Below are 18,644 nucleotides of genomic sequence, written 5' to 3' on the forward strand. Positions count from 1 at the left end.
AACTCATGCAGAAGTGGCTTAAGCTACTTTGTGCTGTGCTTTAACCCGCTGCGCCACCAGGGAGGGCCACCTTGGAGAGACTTTTGGTAGAAATACTGACATTAAAGGTGCTCCTGGTGAGGCTTGTGAAATGTATTTTGAGTCATAGAACCCATCTTGTTTCTCAGCTGCCATGTTGCCACTTTTAGGTGGTAAGGCAGCAGCCAGACTCAACTCCCTGTTGGTGACTGTGAAAAGACACCCACGCACTGATTTCTCCTTACCTATGACTAAAAAGAACAGTGACACTCTAGCCTTATCAATATTTAGGAAAGAAACAGCAAGGCCATGTTTTGATTATTACAAGGACTTCACACTGCATTATTTACTTAGAAGATATTCAACCGGTTTTCAGATTACCTCAGCTCAGGCCATGCCCCCTGCTTGAACCGTCCCTAAGTTCCACTCTAGTGGGACAGAGCTTGAAACTGCCCCTTTGGTTGTGGACCTGACTCATGTTTATTCTTCAATAAATATCAATAGTTTCTTGACTATATTACAGTCTGATTATCTCTAACATGACAGGCTTCAAGTGGGAATAAGGGATGTGTTACTGTTAAGTGGGAGGATGCTGATCCTTTCTATGAAGTGACAAAGGGTCTGGTCAGGTAGTGCTTTCTGGCAGGTAGAGCATTTAAATGCTGAATTTGGTATTTAACTTGAGATATCTTACCCTATTTTTTTTTTTAAGATTTATTATGCATACAATAACTGGGGTACAGGCCAGAGGTACAGGGGGTGAGAGTATTCACTAGAGACAGAGTGGGGAGAAGAACAGGTAGATTGACTAAAATACACTGCTGAGGGGAGCAGCCGAAGGGACAGGAGAGGTCTGCCATGCCTTGTGGGTCAGCTCGCTAGCCTGGAATCAAACTTGTACTGCAGTGACGCTGAAAGGTGCTGTGCTTTAACCTGTTGTGCCACCAGGGAGGGCCCTAGCTTGAGATTTCAAAGTAAACTGTTGAAGCCCAGTGAGGTCTCTCCTTGCTACTTACAGTAAGATGCAAAAAAGAGGGAAATAAATGGAAAATTGTTAAATGAAAAGGAACCAAAACTTGAAGATTTGGCATTTTCAGTCTGTCCATGTTAGAAAAAAATAAGAATAGATGTTCTGAAGAAAATCCAGGATGTAGCTCAACATCATTTGCTAAAGATGTTACAGCAGCGACTCATGCAAATATCACCTCAGCAGAAGTCAGAAATAGTGATGGGATTTTTTTTTTTTTGTGTGTGTGTGTGTGTGATGGGATTTTAACAGCAGAAACTGCAGCTTTGACTATGGAATCAAAGACCAGACAAAATGAAGAAAGGCTGCTAGATTCTGGAATATAGGGTAGTGGGATAATAGAGCTGTCTAAAGGCAAATGTGCATTGTCCTTGAAGAAAAGTCAAGAATGACTCAAAAGGCAATTCAGAGGTTGGCAGGGCTGTCAGTCCTACCACAGTCCTAGAGGGCACAGACCTAGAGGCTGGAGAAATGTAAGAAACAGCCACCTCTTGGTTTCAGAGGGTGGGGCCACCTGTTGGGTTTCAATAAGCTAAATAGCTTTTGTCCAGGACTTTGGGGTGGGGCTATCATCTGGGTGGGTCCAGAATGGAGTGTCACCACCAGAGGGGGCCTGAATGACAGGACATCAAACCAAAATCCTTAAAATCTAATAGGATTTTCCCTGCTAGATTTTGAAGTTATTTTGTACCTTTAAGTCCTTTCTAATTTATCCTCTTTGGAATGGGAATGTCAATTTATGCCTGCCCCATCACTGTGTTTTGAAAGCAAATAACTTTTCTGGTTCCACAGGTTTATAGAATGAGGCGAATATTGCTTTAGGATGAATCATAACAAGTCTCACCCACACTACGTTTAGGTGAGATTTAGATGAGATTTAGGTCTTAGAATTAATATAGGAATGAGCTAAAACTTCGAGGCAGTTATGATTGTATTTTGGATATGAGAAAAACATGAATTATGGAAGTCTAAAATAAAACAAATGAAATTCTAGAACTAAAAGTGTAATAAGTGAGGTGAGGAATTTACTAGAGGGATTCAATGGTAAATTTGAGTATGAAGGAGAAAGAATCAGCAAACTTGAAAATAGGACTGAAATTATTGAGACTGAGGAACAAAGAAAAAAGTGAACAGCGCCTAAGGGCTGTGCAGAACACCATCAAAGTGACCAACATACTCACTGCTGAGTCTTAAGGGGATAAGAAAGAAAATTAGCAGAGAGAATATTAAAGAAATAGTGGTTAAAATCACGTCAATTTATTGAGAAACACGCATATAAAGACCTATACTGAGACACATTACAAACTGTTGAAAGAAAATTCTGAAAGCAATAGGAAATGAGTCATGACATCTATGGGATCCTCAATAAAACCTTAAACACCCATTATTAACATGCCATACCTGACTTATTTTTTGTTACAATTGATGAACCTACAATACGTTGTCATCATCCATAGTCTGGTTTGCATTAGGGTTCACTCTTGGTGTAGTACATCTTTAGCTTTGGACAAATACATTATGCTGTGTATGCAACATTAGTATCACAAAGAGCATTTTCACCACCTTAAAAAATCCCCTTCAGGCCCTCCCTGGTGGTGCAACGGGTTAAAGCACAGCACTAAGAAGCTTAAGCCACTTCCCCATGAGTTCAATCCCCACCTGCCCCGGAGGAGATCCACATGGCGTGGCAGACCTCTCCTGACCCGCCCGCTGCTCCCCTCAGCAGTGTGCTTCGTCGATCTGCCTGTTCTGTACCCCACTCTGTCTCTGGTGAATCCTCTCACCCTCCGCATCTCTGGCCTATACCCCAGTTCTGTATGAATAAATGAATAAATCTTTTAAAAAAAATCCCCTTCAATTCTGGGCAACCACTGATCTTTTCACTGTATCTGTTACCTTCTCTCCCCACTTCCCCACTTCTCCTTTTGTCCATTGTCTTTTTCAGAGTGTCATATAGTTGGAAGAGGTATACTGTGCCATGTGAGTCACCTTCCTGGCCAGGGACTGGAACTCTTGCGGAAGCAGCAGTGGCTAGCTTCATGGTGTTGTGCATTAACCCCTTGTGCCACTAGGGAGGTTCCTCTGGATGGTTTTTTAATGTGGTTAGAAGATGTTCTAATTTTTCTTTCATCCTTTCTTTTTTCTACCCTTCCTTCTCTCTACATTTTTTTTAATGCAAAAGGAGATAATAATTAGTAAAGTTGGAATCTAGCTGGGACAGAGATGTGGAACAGAAAGCATTTAGTCAAACTCCTTGTACAGGAGTCCAGTGATGGTCTTGGCTTCTGCTTCAGTACTTCTAGTCACTAACTGAGGAGGTGATGGGCCTATCCCACTATATCCAGTTATTCATTTAAACTTTAGGTTGTGAATGAAAAGAATCCAGCTCAAATTGTTTAAGCAAAAGATGGAATTAGCTGGCACTGAAACTGAAATGTGACCAAGTGGTACTTGATGGCTGGCTCCATAACCCTTCCTTGCCATTTGTTAACTGTCTCCCTTGGTGGCCACCATTTGAGGTGCCTGGATGACTCTTCACAGCATGTGAAGACCTCCAAGCGTTTCAGTCACCCAGCTGAGGATGATGTTCCCCTTAATCATATCAACACAGTGAAAGGAGTTACACTAATGGACTAACTTGGATCATCTCCCTTTGCCTTCAGAACTAATCAATGAGTTGATATAATTCCAAACGAACATAATTTTGACCAAGGCTGTGGTCATAGGTCTCGATTTGATATTAGAAATTGAGTTAATTGAAGTCAGATTACATGGGTTGATGAAAGGACAGGCACTTTCCCTAAAAAAGTAGGCTGGTATTATAATGAGGGGTATAGCTCCAGGGAACAACAAACTGACAAAGCTGTCCTTTCACCCATACTTTGCTGACGTCTGTCTGTCCTTTTTTTTTTTTTGCTCACGTATTTCTTTTACAGTACTTCCTTCTTTTCTTCTAGTCCCTGCGGATGTTTTCCCTAGTTACCTCATTGTAATTCTTCCAAAGCACCTGTCCTTTTGCCTGTAGTCAGTGATATACCTAGTGGGGGGTGAAATGGGCACAGCCCATTCCAAATGTATTATCTGTGCAGACTTGAAAAACAACCATGAAAGCACAATTTAATCTTTCCATTGTCATCATACTATAATAATTCTAAACAATGTCAGGATAAGATAGTCCTTAGGAGAAAAAGACAAAAACAAGAGACACTATTTCTAGTACCACCAAGGCTTCATTAAGGAAATATCTTAATATTTAGTAATCTGACTCCAATTCTTTCATGAATGCTGAGAAATTCAATCTCAGGTATATTTAGGTTCCCTGGCATTATGGGGGTATGGGGAAGGTCTGGACTTCCTGTGACCAGTAAGGTCTCAAAGAGCCTGTGAGTGACTCTTTCTCCCTGGGATTACTTAGCTCTGGGAGTGTTGAGCAGGAACAGCTCATTTCTTAACCACCCCTGGGAGGATACTGAGTAACCTCCTAACAGAGCCAATTCTTTGGAGGCTCCAGGTGAAGAAGAGATGCTCAATGCTAACAGTTCATTTTCCTGCCTTGCTGGCTTCATTTCATTGGTATTCCCAAGACCTTCCCACAATGCCTACTAGTGCTCTAAGTTGTTCTTAGAGTGGGGCCTAAAGGTCTTTTTGTTGAACCACATACCTACATGAGGGTGGATTGTCTTCATACCTTTCAGTGAAAGCAATATAACAGTTGAAATGCAGAAGCAGATAAAAAAAAGAACTGTTTTCTCTAAAGCCAGACTTTAAAGAGATGTGCAAAAATGTAAAACAGCTGTAACTCTTTTCTATTTTTGAAAGTATAGCTAACTTTAAAAAAGTGTAATTTGTTATTTTTAAATGAAAAGTTCTTTCAGTTTTAATGTACCTTTTGGTCAACGTTGAAAAATTTAAACCACACCGGCAAAAGTTTTTGGAACCCCCTAATCACTTGTATTTTAACGTGGTTCTGAGACTAATCCTCAGGAATACAATCAGGTGGTGTCATTCACACTTCATCAATGAATAAACCATGGCTTGAAAAAGGGAAGAGATCTGCTCTCTGCCGCACCAATATTACATGTCTATGGTAGGATTCCAACATCTAGCCTCATATTCAAGATGCTTCTCTATTTCGATGAAACCCACTCCTCACACAAAAAGACCACTAAGAAGTCCAGTCGCCTCTCTGGGCCACGTTTTCTCACCTGTAAAGTGTATAGTTCTCTACCTCACGAGACTGCTGGGTTAATTCTGCGTCAAGTAACGAGTAAACGGTGTTATTAACCCCATAAAGGTGTGTCACATGCCATGCTACAGAAAACTGAGGGTCAGGGACAGGTGCCTTGTGGCGGTTCCAGCTAGAGGTGCTTAGCTTCCAGCTTCGCGTCAGGCTAGTCCGACTGTCCCCCACTTCCAACGCTTCAAGCCCGAGTGGCCACCTTTCCTATACCTCATACATCCTAGGGTCTAATACCCAGATCCCACTTAAGACCAATAGTCTCAAGGTGCCTAGCTCCCAGGTGGCGAGCTACATCACTGCGGGGGCCGGGCAGACGCCAACCCCTCCTGTTTGCCTCATTTCCGGCACCAAGAACCGGAAGTCCCTCTTGCCGTTCTCAAGACCGCGCTCCGGAAATGAGTCGCGTTGCCACTATCTAAGATGGCCAACAAACCATCATTCACCGTAGTTAAATGGAAGAGAAGCGAGCAAAACCCGGAAGTTGCCCGGTTCTAGTATGGCAGCCATAGGGGGCGTGGCTTCCGGCGACCCGCGTCTGCGAGTCCCCGCCACTGGGTCGAGCGGAGGCGGTGGCTGACAGGCGCTCCTCCCCCGACGGCGGCGGCTGGTGCCCAGGCGGGACTGGCGGCTACCAGCTCGCTATCCCGCGAGGCGCGAGGGCCGTATCGGGGGATGGACGAAGAGAAGATGGACGAGAATGAATGGGGATACCACGGCGAAGGCAACAAGAGCCTGGTGGTGGCCCACGCACAGGTGAGCAGCGGACCGTCGGCGTGGTCATGGGCCCTTACCCTGCGTGGGGTCGGTTCCGCTTGCCCCACATCACACCCTTGGGTTGGTTCCACGCCCCACGCTTTCTTGTCCCTTGGGTAGGTTCCTCATCTCCCGGTTTTATCTACTGGGATGGGTTCCGCGTCCTGCCAGCATCATTCCTCCAACCCCCAACCCGGTTGTGTTCCACGTTCCCCACTTCCCTCCTCCCCGTCCCTCTCCTCCCCGCCCCCCGGGTGATTTATTTCCTCGTCCCCTGAGCATTATTCTGCCTCCTCTGTCCGGGTCGCTTCTGTGCCCCACCGGCACCTGGCCTTTCACTGGATCGGTACCACGTGCGAACTCAACGACGTGCCGCCTCCAGCTGCCCTGCCGCGTTGGGCGGAGGTTGTGTAGTGAGGACTCCCGTGTTAGCTTCAGCCAGTGCGGAAGGCCAGAGCGGCCCTGGAGGGAGAATTGAAGTTCCTGGCATATTGTTACCTCCAAACACCAATTTCAGCTTTGTGATACACGTGGGATTGCTCTTCTGACTTCTGCTGTTAATAATAATGGAGCATTGCTCACAGGTTCTTCTCCATAATCTTTTAGAACTTAGAGTTTCCTTTCTTAATTCATTGAGAGAGTGAGAGTTTCAGAAAGTTTAATAAAGACCCCCAAGGAGGTGAATCCAGGAAGACGAACATGTGAATTTGTGTAGGGGCACAGGTCTCTGATATTTTGCTGTCTGATACAACTAGGCAGGAATATGGTAGGCTGGGGAGGTGAGGGAGATGATAGGTATTGTGAGGGGTTAAGAGTAATCGAGTTGGAGTTACACTTTACTGGGTGGAGTCCTAATTTTACCACTGTCTATCTGAGGCTCCCCTTTCTGCATTTGCAGAGTGGAACTAGTAACAGAATTCTCTTTGAGGAACTGCTCCAAAGATGAAGATGGGCAGGAGGTGGATAAGCTATGCCTAAGAAGTCAAACTGCCCATCTCAGAGGAGAACTCAGAGGCTAAGAGCCAAGACTGAGTATGGCAGCTTGTGCTGGCCTTGAATGGGCTCTGCTCTGTTTTCCCAGTGTTGGGTGCATTGGGTTGGCTCTAAGGTAAGCTGCAATCTACCAGGTGGCCTTTATTGACTGCCTTTAGGCTTTGTTATCCATTAGGACAATTGAGAAATTAAAGAACTGAGACAGCAGACTTTGCTTAAGATCTGTAGTTGCATTAATAATGGACAAGGCCTGTCCTGAGGCCTCTGTGAAGTCTGCTGGCTACCTTGTGTTTCAAGGTCAGGTAAAGTTTGTTATGGGTCACATTTGTTGTTGGGTTATTTTGGCAATCCCTGAATACATTCAAAGACATACTTGCCTTCCAATAGTAAGACTGGATGGTGTGTCCGCATTTTATATAAAACTTAAGAATTCTTTTAGTAAGGTATATGTACTGAGTTCCAAAATAGTGTCAAATGAAGGAGTAAGCTCCAGACTGGAGTAAAGGACACTCAGGAAGAGCCTTCACTGTCTTTTCCACCAGCTTTCCAAGTGAGCGTTCACCTGTAGGGCAGTTCCCCCCATCCACCCTTCAATGTGTGTTTCTTTTCCCTTTCAAATTCCTGGCTTCCATGGACCTGTGCTCATTCTTTAAGTGTAAATTTGTTCTGCTATGCTCATTCGTGCTTGGTGGTTGTTGGCTCATCATTTGAACTTTAAGATAATTATTGCAAGTAGTCTTATACAAAAATGTTTGCAGTTAGTGAAGGGAGAACAGTGTCCCTTGCTTCTGGAGAAACCTTTGTTCTTCTTGGGCCTGGGCAACTGAGGAGGGGCAGAGAGCCTGGTACACAGCTTTTCAGGGCCCCAGTGTGCCCATGTGAGCATATGTGTGAATGGAACAAAGGAGACAAGTGAGAACAATAGTGGCCTTTCCAAGTTTGTCTCTTTCTTTAGAGAAGGCATCCTTTACTCCCAGAATTAAAAGGCTTGTTCTCTCTTCTGTTGTTTTGAGGCCTAGTGTACCTGCACTGGAACACTATAAGAGAGACTGAGTCAGAGTAACATCTTTTCTGGACTAGTGGATCAGGGGAGGCTTCCAAAATTCTGGACTTGTAGAAAGCAGGACCTGGAGCTAGGGGAGCTTAGTACATACAGCAGCAGGAGGGGGTAGGATTGGGCAGTAAGAGGACAATGAGACCCTAACAAAGGCCCATTCCCAACAGGTCACCATCAGCTTCCCTCGAGCCCCTTCACACAAAGGAGATGGCCTGTTTGTATCACTCAGCCTGGTGCCCAGCACCTTGGGTACAGTGGCGCAGTCAGTCCTCTCCCAGGCACAGGCCACAGTACTCTGGGCTATCCTGGCTTGGGATTTGTGGGTACCTGGAGTCCCAGGTACTGACCTTGTGGAAGGGTCTTGGGCATGGGCATTTCCCTATGGCACATGTTTTGCTTACTTCAGCTGACAATGCTGTCACTTGTTCAGTGGCTACAGCATACCTACTGCTCAAGCTGAGCTATGGTCACTGAAACTGAGGCTGCTGAGTTGGCTTTGTCTCCTATGGGGCGCTTTCCTCACCTTCTTATGTCTTGTTGGCTTAGGTTCAGCATCCTGTCCTGTGAAGGTCACTCTAAGTCTGGTTTGTCATTTGATCTCTTAAGTGCCTTTAGTGGAGGGAGTGGATGGGGCAGGCAGGGCAGCTAGCCCTCTCTGGGCACAGGGTGCAGGGTGCCCACTTGCTATACCCTGCATTACACTGAGCAGTTGTGACTTTTTCCTTTTTGACAGAGGTCGTGTAAAAGTCCTCTGTCAAAAGAACCTTTATTGAGAGCATGGAGGAAGTGCTTATTCTGATCTTTCAGGTTTTGTAGCCTAAGATTCTGGTCCCTTTCTGTGATATGATGTTCTGGTTCATGAAAAGGTAGTTTCAAGTGTTGTCTGGTGTTTTCTCATCTTGTGCTGTAGGATTTCTGGTTTATATGTCATTCTTCTTAATGAAGATGTTGCAAATAAGTATTACATTCTAGATTTTTTTTTTTGGAATATGGCATATTCCCAAGTCTAGGCCACCCACTTTTTGAATTTTATCCTGATTGTAGTTTAGAAACTTAAGTTTTAGTTGCCTTTTTATAAAAAAACAAGTAATTTATTTTGTATTTGAGATTTTTAAAGGTAATCTTCCAAGTTGGTGAGCTGCTGTGACTTCTGTCTTGGGTGAGCTCATGGAGCCTCACAGAGAGCTATGTGTTTGCCTGTCTTTGTTTATTCCTGGAATTATCTGCAATTGAATGGCAGCTCTACAGTTAGGATTTGTTATTTTCAAACCGTATTCCCCTTGGTGATTTCCAGCCCTATGACTGGGCTGGGCCTTGTCAAGTGCGAAGCGCCGCCTTCTTAGTGTTTGAGATGCTGTTTGTCCAGGCCTGGCCTTCTGGGTGGCGTGACTGCTCCCCATCCAGGACTCCTTTTTCTCAGAGCTCGCTCAGGACAGCAGTGGCCCTGTTTACTTCTGTCTGCTGGGAGATGGGACACCAAGAAGGCTGGGTGTGCTGCTGCAGTAGGATGAGTGTGTCTGTACATCTGCTTGGAGCCATCATGTGGCCTGGGGTGTTTGGGAGGCCTTGAGGTCCCTGCAGACCTGTGCATGCTGCTCAGGACACTCACTGTGTTTCTGTGCTTTGTGGTTTGTCTTTAGAACTCTGCTTGTCTGGCTGGCAGGTTTTTGATCCTTAGGAACCACCTGAGTGTCCTGTTCTCAAATGTTACTGGGCTTACACTTCCTCCATCCCGTCCCCTGCCTCAGAGCATGAATTTGTTTTCATTTCAGTCTAGAGACAGCTGGGGGTCCAGATGGGGGTCCAGATGGGGCAGTGGGAACTGGGGAAGAAAAGTGTGTTGCCATCCCAGGCACCGCTGTCCTTACCTGTAAACTGTTACTTCTGTGTGGTCTCCCTGAATAGCCTTGGCTCCCTTGATGAGACATCTTGTGATTCCACTTCTCACCTGCTGGATGTCCATTTCTCTGAGGCATCCTGTCCACTTTTGTCCCCCTCTTACCCACTGTTTGTTGAGAAAGGCTTTCTTGGGTGGTGCCTCATCTTCCCTGACAGGCTGTGCCATTTAAGGAAGTCTTGGACTGCATCTAATAAGTGATTCCTTCTGTTATATTTGTCTGTCTTCCTTTCTCTCAAAAGTTGCCTGATCTATACCTTCTTGGGGTTTCTTTGAGCCCCTTCCTGGTTCACCTCTCCCTCTGCAGGAGATTCAGTCTGGGACTGTCTTCTTGCAGGCTAGCTGTGGTGTGAGACACTGATTAATGCCCATAAGTTCACTCCTTCAGTCTTTCTTGGCAGGGATGGGAGGCAGGTGTCACTTTTAATGTATTATCTTATGTGGTTTTCGATTATTATTTAACACTGCATTTACTTGCAGTATGTTCTTTTGTTCGCTAGTCACGAATATTGCCTGTTTTCATTATTGCTTTTTCATAGAAGCTTACAACAAAAATATGTAGAATCTGTAGAAACGTGCACATGCACATCAACATTTAACCCCTTTCTTTAAGGCCATCGATCCTTTAGTGACTAAAGTTCCTTTTTTGTGCTTTGAGAGTGATAATGAGCAGGTTTGTTGAATGTTTGACCACTTGAGTGGTTCTCAGAGGCGATCCAGTTTCTCAGAGGGGCCTGAGGGTTGTGCCTGTCCATGTCCTTGGCATGGGCCTGGGACTCTCCAAAGCACAGTGCTCTAAGTGATGTCACACCCAGTTAACTCCCCTCATTTTGAGGTTGTGTGATGTGCTGATGTGTTTGTATGTGTTCAACTTGTTAAAATCTTTTGTTCTTGGGCCCTCCCTGGTGGCATAGTGGGTTAAAGCACAACACTGCAAGCTAGCCACAGTCGCTTCAGTGTGTGTTCGATCCCTGGCCCCAGAGGCGATCCACATGGCACAGCAGATCTCTCCTCTCTCACCTGCTGCTCCCCTCAGCAGTGTATTTCGCCAATCTGCTTATTCTGCTCCCCACTCTGTCTCTGGTGAATCCTTTTATTGCCCTTGCACCTCTGGCCTGTACCCCAGTTCTGTATGCATAAATAAGTAAATCTTTAAAAAAATAATTCTGATAATATTTTAAAAAATCCTTTGTTCTCATACATTGTTCAGGGTGTGAACAGGTGCTCTATACATCTGTTATCAAGGACAGAAAAGGGGCCTGACCCCAGGACTGCAGAAACACTTAGTCCCTCAGCCATGTCCTTTCCACTACCTTAGCATTTGATCTTAGACATTAGACATTTGGTTTTAGAGGGAAAATAGTTATTTCCTTCACAGCTGGAAAGATCTATTTGGGCTGGGGGCATCCTGGGGTTTACCAGGCTTCATGATGGGAAATCCATGTAGCTACCCCAGTGCAGATCTGTATGGGTGGCTCTGGGACTAACATGTCTTTGTCTTCTGTCTGTGGTTGGAGTCTCACATCCTAACTCTCAGAGCTCTCTAGTAGGTGTGACTTCCCAATCTCATTCTGCCTAGAGTTTCATCTTCCTCCAGGAGTGGAACTCTTCCAGTCAGAATTACTCTCCATTACTAGGACTACTCCTGCCTCCAAGCTATTTCTTTGGAGGGTGCTGTCTCAAATGCTATGCTTGTTTAAGAGTTGTTTTTTTTTTAAAACTGACTCAGTTTTGAACCTTATGCAAGTATAATTATACCCACATGTCACTTGTCTGTGTTTGTAGTCAACGTGTATGAACAGGGGTTCATTCTGTAAGCACTACTCCGTAGCTGTTTCATTTTCAGTAGAGCATAGGCTGTACCTCGGTGCATATAAATGTCCATTGTCCTTGTTTTCTTATAATTGGTGGCACATATTCCATGTTCCAGAATGTATTCCATGTTGCATTGTACTTCCCATCCCATTGTTTGGAATTACACACAAGTCTTAACTGTAGCTGGTAAGATCATTTGTACATCCTTAATAAATCTTTTAAGATAAATTCCTGGCAATGGGTTGGCCAGGGCAGAGGGCATAGTTTTTCCTGCTTTCCCTCTGACTCTACTGTGTCCTTGGGTGTGACTCGTGCTGGCCTCCCCTTCCTGGAGCATGGGTGTCCCAGCCAGCTACTCCACAGCCACTTACCCTTCCTGGACTTTGGGCAGTTGCTAATCAGTCTCTGCTTTGTTTCCAATAGCGTTGTGTGGTGCTACGTTTTCTGAAGTTTCCTCCAAATAGGAAGAAGGTAAGATTGTCAGGTTTACCACTTAGTAACTAAAGCAATTATTTAAGAAAACTTTGGTTATTTTTCTTGACCCAGAAGTATCGTGTTAATCACAGAAATTTAAAAATGATGCAAGCATTTTCTGCAGTTAGTGATGGGCCATCATTCCTGCTGCACCCAGCACTTTGACCTATTGGGGTCACTGTGCGTCATGTGGTTGGTGAGTCCCTGTCTAGTTCAGAAACCCTGCTTGTGGCAGGGAATCCTATGATCAGCTGTCAGCGTTGCAGTGCTGATTTCCTTACACCCTGTGGCCTTAGTTTCCCATTTTGTAGGATTGTATCTATGAAAGTGAAGTCTGCTACTGCAGTAGACAGCTTTACCAGCCACAACAGGGTGTTCTGCTAGAGCATTGGGTTTCTGTTTGCTGAGTTGTCCAAGTAAATTCCCTTGGATGCCCTCAAAAAGTGTTGTGCCATACACTGGCTGACCTTGCGGGAGATATCACTGTTCAGTTTATCTAAATTGCAGTGGCCTCAGGGAGATATGACTGTTCCTCTTTTGTAGCCCTGCAGGGGGAAGGAGGTACAGCTCTTACCTTAAGAAGGAGAAAAAGCTGAGCTGGCCATGACTGCAGTGGGTAGGGTAAAAATTGGGCACAGACTGTTGGTGTAGGAGATACTGTCACATCTGAGTTACGTGGACAGCCAGAGGGATGTGAGGTGGGGTGGCTGTGGATTGACTTTGGGGATGTAGGCATATAAGGAGTTAGTGTCTTAGAAAGCATGGAGTGGGCAGGGGGCTGTTGGGGCATCTGGGGACACAGTGGTCAGTGCAGAGGACATGTCTGTGGGGAGGAGGCAGGAGGTGTTTCTTGCCTCATCTGCTGAAGGGCAGTGCCAGGGTGTCTTGTTAGTGTTGAGCTTCTAAGTAGAAATTAGAACTCTTGGCTGCCCCCAGCTTCCTGGCTTCCTGCTCTGTCTGCAGAGCACAAGCTTGGGGACACTCAGTGTTCTTCACATTGCCTCTGTCAGCTCTTCCTGTTTAGATTCTTGAGGCACTGTCCTCCAAGGCAGGAGTTTGCCTTGACTTGCCACATATATGATGTAGCGAGCTACCAGCTACATTGTTGGTGGGGAATCGTGGTAATTATGTTGAGAAAAAGAGCTTTTAGTCAGCTTGTGCTACAATTGATTGACCACTCAAAGTTTCTGGGGCCTTCTGCCACTGTTATCCTACTCTTCCCCAGGACCATCAAGTACCCCGACTACTGGAGAGATGTCTACCACCAACTCTTTGGCTCTTCACTTTGGGTCAGGCTGAGAGACAGACCAGCTTCCCTTCTCTCCAGAGTCCCACAGCCTTTCTGCTCTGCAAGAGCCTTGGACTAGGGAGAAAGTAGTTTATTCTATAGTTAGAGGCTGAAAAATACAATCTACCTGGTGGTTTTTAGATAAGAGAGATGGTCAAAATCAGATTTCTCAGAAGGTATGCACAAGCTGTTGTTCAGAGGTGGGGAGGGGGTGGCAGAGCAAATGGGGTTGTAAAATCACATGGGGACCTGGATTAAAGTGCAGAAGTGAATCTGGGGACTTCAGGGGCCATACTTCTCCAGGGGTCAGGCTCTGTGGTGAGGCTCACCAACCTCTGAGACTAGGGCCACCAGCTTCTGTTGTGGCAGCAGATCCGCTCCCTCAGCTACCCCATCCCTGAGTCTTTCTGTGCTTGTCTTTTGTAGACCTCAGAAGAAACATTTCAGCACCTGCAGAACATAGTGGACTTTGGCAAAAATGTCATGAAAGAGTTTTTGGGGGAGGACTATGTTCATTGTGGGGTAAGTGACTTCTGTATATGTAGTCTAATCAGGGTTGTGTTCTGTGTCAGCAATAACCAGCTTCTCAATTATAGTTTGGAATGCGTACTTAATGACAATGCCTTGTGTAGTTATAGTTTCCAGGATCATCTTTGCTGCAATGTGGAGGGAGCACAGCAGATAGGCTTAGCCCATCTTCCAGCTGAGAAGCACCAGAGTCAAAGAAATGGATGAGAGCCCTGCATGCTGGGACCCCAGTTGTCTACCTCTTTGACCCCCAGAGCCATCACGCTTGGTGAGGACTGTCTAGAGAGGTCCAGGCAGATAACTGAAGCTGGAGTGTCATTCTCACCCTCTAATTGGTGAGCGCAGTTGAGGCAAGTTCTAGAGAATAGATTACCCCACATCAGGAAGTGTGCCTGGGCCTTCTGGAAGAACTGAGCTAATGGCCCATGTGGGCAGTGGGCTCTCCCTGCCTGGTGGCTGTTCTGTGTTGCTGGCTTTTCCCTTCTCGTGGAACCAAGAGGAATGTCTGTTACAGGTGAGGTCCACTGTTCAAACTGCAAAGAAGGGGCCATGTAGGAAGCCACAGGGACTCTGCAATCGTGGTGATCCTCAGAGCAGGTGGACCCTGGCCTGGGACAGCCTCTCTTCTGTCTCTGCTTGTGCTACTTACATCAGAGTTGTGAACAGATTAATAGGCTTGCCATTCTGACTGAGAACACTGCCTCTAGTTTGCAAATCCCAGCAACTTGTGTTCATCCTGAGGAAAATGATAAGGAGGTTCATTGGAAGCTTTTTTGAAGCTTGTGGACTGCCTGATAAATAGAATTTAAAGAGCCCTGGCAGTCAAGTGTCCTCCAAAGAGGGTTCTTTGACATACTAGGTAGTACTGGGGAGGGTGATGGTGGAGTCCATTGTGGACTCTGGCCCTCTTCCAAGGTGACCCAGCCATGGAGCTGACCAAGTGGAGTAGCTGGAATGGGCCTCAGCAAGACTGCAATCCTCTGAATCCTGAGACAGCCCTGAGAGAGCCTGCCTGGAATTGTGTCCATTTTTCCATCACGTGCTGGTGGTTTCATGGGTCAGCCCCAGGCAGTGTGGAATTACAGGGCATGTCATGGCTGACATCCTGGGTGCTGGCACCATAACCAGTGAGGCCCCCCAGATGCGCAGATGAACTGTGCAAATTCCAAATCTGCTGTCTGAGAGCTCTTGCACTCCTGTTCTTCTGAGCTGCCTGTGTTGGGCGCTGCCTGCATCTAGGCCTGGCCACTATGCATAAAGGCCAGTGCTGATGAGAGAGGAAGGTCACGTTCTGAGGTTGCTGGCTATTGACATTCCTCTTCTGTGTGAAGAGATCCGCCAGGGTGAGATAGAGCCTGCATATCACCGGGTTGGTACCACTCAACCTGGCATGGTGGGAATTGGGCTACCGAATGAGGCTCCAGTAGGGCTGGTATGAGAGCATAGTAGGCACAAGCAGAATGAGTAAAGATGGTGTTTTCTCTGATTCGTGACATGAATTGGGGCCTTCTAGAGCATTTTCTCTTGTGTGTCCTGGGTCAAGGCCAGCTCCAAGATGACAGTGATAGACATACCCTTCACAGCCACACTGCTTGACTGGTCAGAAACTAGTCTGATCCTGTCTCTATGGAAGCTGGAAGGTTAGGAACAGGGAAGAGTCTCATCTCCTTGTTCTTGTAGGCATTTGCCATGTAAGTACCAAAGTAGATGAGACTTAGATATTTTAGTAGTTTTACCACCCACCTTGGACCTGATCCGCTAGAGGTTGGACAGTATCAGAGCAGTCTTTGCTTCATATTTGAACTTTACTCCATGGAAGCATTAGCTAGCTCACAGTAGGTGCTTAGTGAGGCCATCTTGTTTTTCCAAGAGAGCTTCTGGAAGACAGTGGGTGTTTTGCTTGTCTGCTTGGTCCATCCAGGTTGGTGGCCTTTGTCCTCTCCGTAGCCATGCCTGTGCCTTTGAGGAAATTGGTGTGGCCACGCCTCTGGGCATCTATACCAGCTCCAAGTCACACTTAAGCAAGAGGAATCTTCTTAAGTTTAGTATACTTTAAGTTTAGTATATTTAGAATATTATGTCTGCCCTCCAAAGGTTCTGCAGGAGTGATCCATCAATCAGGCAGTGTCTGAATCAAGGGTTGCTAAGAAAGATGCTGACTATAAACATTTTATTTTGACTTAGAATACAATTAGAATGTACATAAACTCAGCAATTTAAAATTGTTGGTCATTGTGGACTTAGCTGGGTAGTTAGCACATGCTCTGTCTAGTTGTGGGGCCCCTGGATTTGGAATTGATCCTGTCTGCTCCTCTCCATATTTCTGTCTTCACATTAGTGACTCCTGCTGTGACCAAAGCTTCTCCCAGAGGGTGCAAGTTGGGACTCTTCACTATACGTGGACTGAGACGTGCTTACCAGCACCTCCCAGCTTTGTCTTTGTGATAATGCCTTTTTTGAGAGAGGATCTTGATGCACTTTATCTTTCTTGCACAGATGTATTATCTGCCAACTGAGCCTTTGTACTTTTTTTTCTTTTAAGATTTATTTATGCATACAGGACTGAGGTATAGGACAGAAGTACAAGGGTGGTGAGAGGATTCACCAGAGACAGAGCGGGGAGCAGAGCAGGCAAATACACTGCTGAGGGGAGCAGTGGGCGATGCAGCAGTGGTCTGCCATACCATGTGGGTCACTTCCGGGACTGGGGATCGAACTCGCACTGAAGCGTTGCAGTGCTGCGCTTCCACTGTGCCCTGCTTCCACTGCGCCACCAGGGAGGGCCTCTATTGCTCTTTTTAAAGATTTATTTATTTAAGCATACAGAAGCTGGGGTGTAGGCCAATGTGCAAGGAGTGAGTAGATTCACCAGAGACAGAGTGGGAAGCAGAACAGGCAAATTGATAGATATACACTGCTCAGGGGATCAGTGGGCGAGACAGGAGAGGTCTGTCATGCCATGTGGGTCAACTTCTTGGCCAGGGGTCAAATTTGTGCTTCAGTGGCTGCCAATAGCTTCATAGTGCTGAGACTAACCTCTTGTACAACCAGGAAGCTTCTTACTTTGTTTCTTTTTTTTTTTTTTTAAAGATTTATTTATGCATACAAGGGCTGGGGTATAGGCCAGAGGTGTGGGGGCGGGATGAGAAGATTCATCATAGAGAGTGGGGAGCAGCACAGGCAGATTGACAAGTACTGAGGGGAGCAGCGGGCAGGTCAGGAGAGGTCTGCCATGCCATGTGGGCCACTTCCCTGGCCGGGGATCGAATTCATGCAGCAGTGACTGTGGATTGCTTTATAGTGGTGCACTTTAACCCGTTATGCCACTAGGGAGGGCCTTTCTGTTTCTTTAGATTGAGAACTAGATTTTTGTGACTGATCCCAGTTTGAATTTTTACATCTCCAACTCCTTCATTGTTTCACCTTATCTAATTCAGAACTAATTTTTTAGTCACTCACCTTAGTTACCAAACTAAGTTAGTTTATAGCATATTTAGGGTAAATGACAAGTCATAAGTTAAGGTGGTACAGCCTCTTGGGAAGCAAATTAAACCATGGCCTTCAGCAGAAGCATGTCTGTAGGATAGGCAGCCGCGTGCCATTATGGGCCCAGAGTTGGATGGAGTCCCAGCATTATCTTTTTTTTTTTTTTTTTAAAGATTTATTTATTTGTGCACACAGAACTGGGGTACAGGCCAGAGGCTAGGGGCGGCGAGAGGCTTCACCAGAGACAGAGCGGGGAACAGAACAGGCAGATCGAGGAAGTACATTGCTGAGGGGAGCAGTGGGCGGGTCAGGAGAGGTCTGCCACGCCATGTGGTCACCTCCGGGGCAGGCGGGAATTGAACTCATGTGGAAGCGGCTTCAGATTCTCAGTGCTGTGCTTCAACCCGCTGTGCCACCAGGGAGGGCCCCAGCATTATCTTTTAAGCAGATGTCTCACAGCCCTTGGGACTTCAGAAGTCAGAAACCTGCCACCTTAGAAACATGGGTTGGATGGTAAGCAGTGTGGCATAAATAAAAATTTTTATTTTGGAAAAGTGTAAAGAAATAGCAAAGGAGAGAGAAACTACATGTTGTTTTCTACCATAGTACACCGAGTTGTGAGGCCAATGGGAACACAACATTTCATCAGAAACTCCTGTTGGATCAAAGTCTTGGTTTCCAGCCATGTCTTGGGGGGTGTGTAGCCTGCAGGGGGCCTATAGGTGCACCTGGTAAAGATGTTTATGTAGGTATTCACTGCCATGGGCCCACCTTGCTACCCAGGGACTGATAGGAGGAGCATGTGAGGATCGCTTGACACTTTCTGCGGTGACATTGCTGTGGATTGCTGTTCTGAGACCTGTCATTCAGTGCATGGGAACCATTAATATCTTTGGCCTGGCCCCTTTAAAATAGTGCACTTTATCTAAAAATTCAATGAATGTTTTCTTATTGTGGTAAAATGTACACAATTCACTATTTTTTTTTTTAAAGATTTATTTATTTATTCGTACAGAACTGGGGTACAGGCCAGAGATGCGGAGGGTGAGAGGATTCACCCGAGACAGA

At 45.9% G+C, this 18,644-nt stretch overlaps 2 protein-coding genes across 2 annotated transcripts in view; both read left to right on the top strand.

Moving 5' to 3' along the window:
* BICD2 (bicaudal D homolog 2 (Drosophila)) overlaps positions 1-3,039 on the top strand; it is a 45,888-nt gene extending 42,849 nt beyond the window's left edge. Inside the window, exon 8 of the mRNA XM_012726512.1 lies at positions 2,991-3,039. Coding sequence (XP_012581966.1) covers positions 2,991-3,002 — 12 coding nt within the window. The 3' untranslated portion in view covers positions 3,003-3,039. The remainder of the gene's footprint in view (positions 1-2,990) is intronic.
* A 2,839-nt stretch (positions 3,040-5,878) lies between these two features.
* IPPK (inositol 1,3,4,5,6-pentakisphosphate 2-kinase) overlaps positions 5,879-18,644 on the top strand; it is a 40,514-nt gene continuing 27,748 nt past the window's right edge. Inside the window, exons 1-3 of the mRNA XM_004684501.2 lie at positions 5,879-6,038; positions 12,224-12,271; positions 13,989-14,084. Coding sequence (XP_004684558.1) covers positions 5,958-6,038; positions 12,224-12,271; positions 13,989-14,084 — 225 coding nt within the window. The 5' untranslated portion in view covers positions 5,879-5,957. The remainder of the gene's footprint in view (positions 6,039-12,223; positions 12,272-13,988; positions 14,085-18,644) is intronic.

The sequence above is a fragment of the Condylura cristata genome, unplaced genomic scaffold (assembly GCF_000260355.1).
Source record: "Condylura cristata isolate star-nosed mole 26May11 unplaced genomic scaffold, ConCri1.0 scaffold00017, whole genome shotgun sequence".
Lineage (NCBI taxonomy): Eukaryota > Metazoa > Chordata > Mammalia > Eulipotyphla > Talpidae > Condylura > Condylura cristata.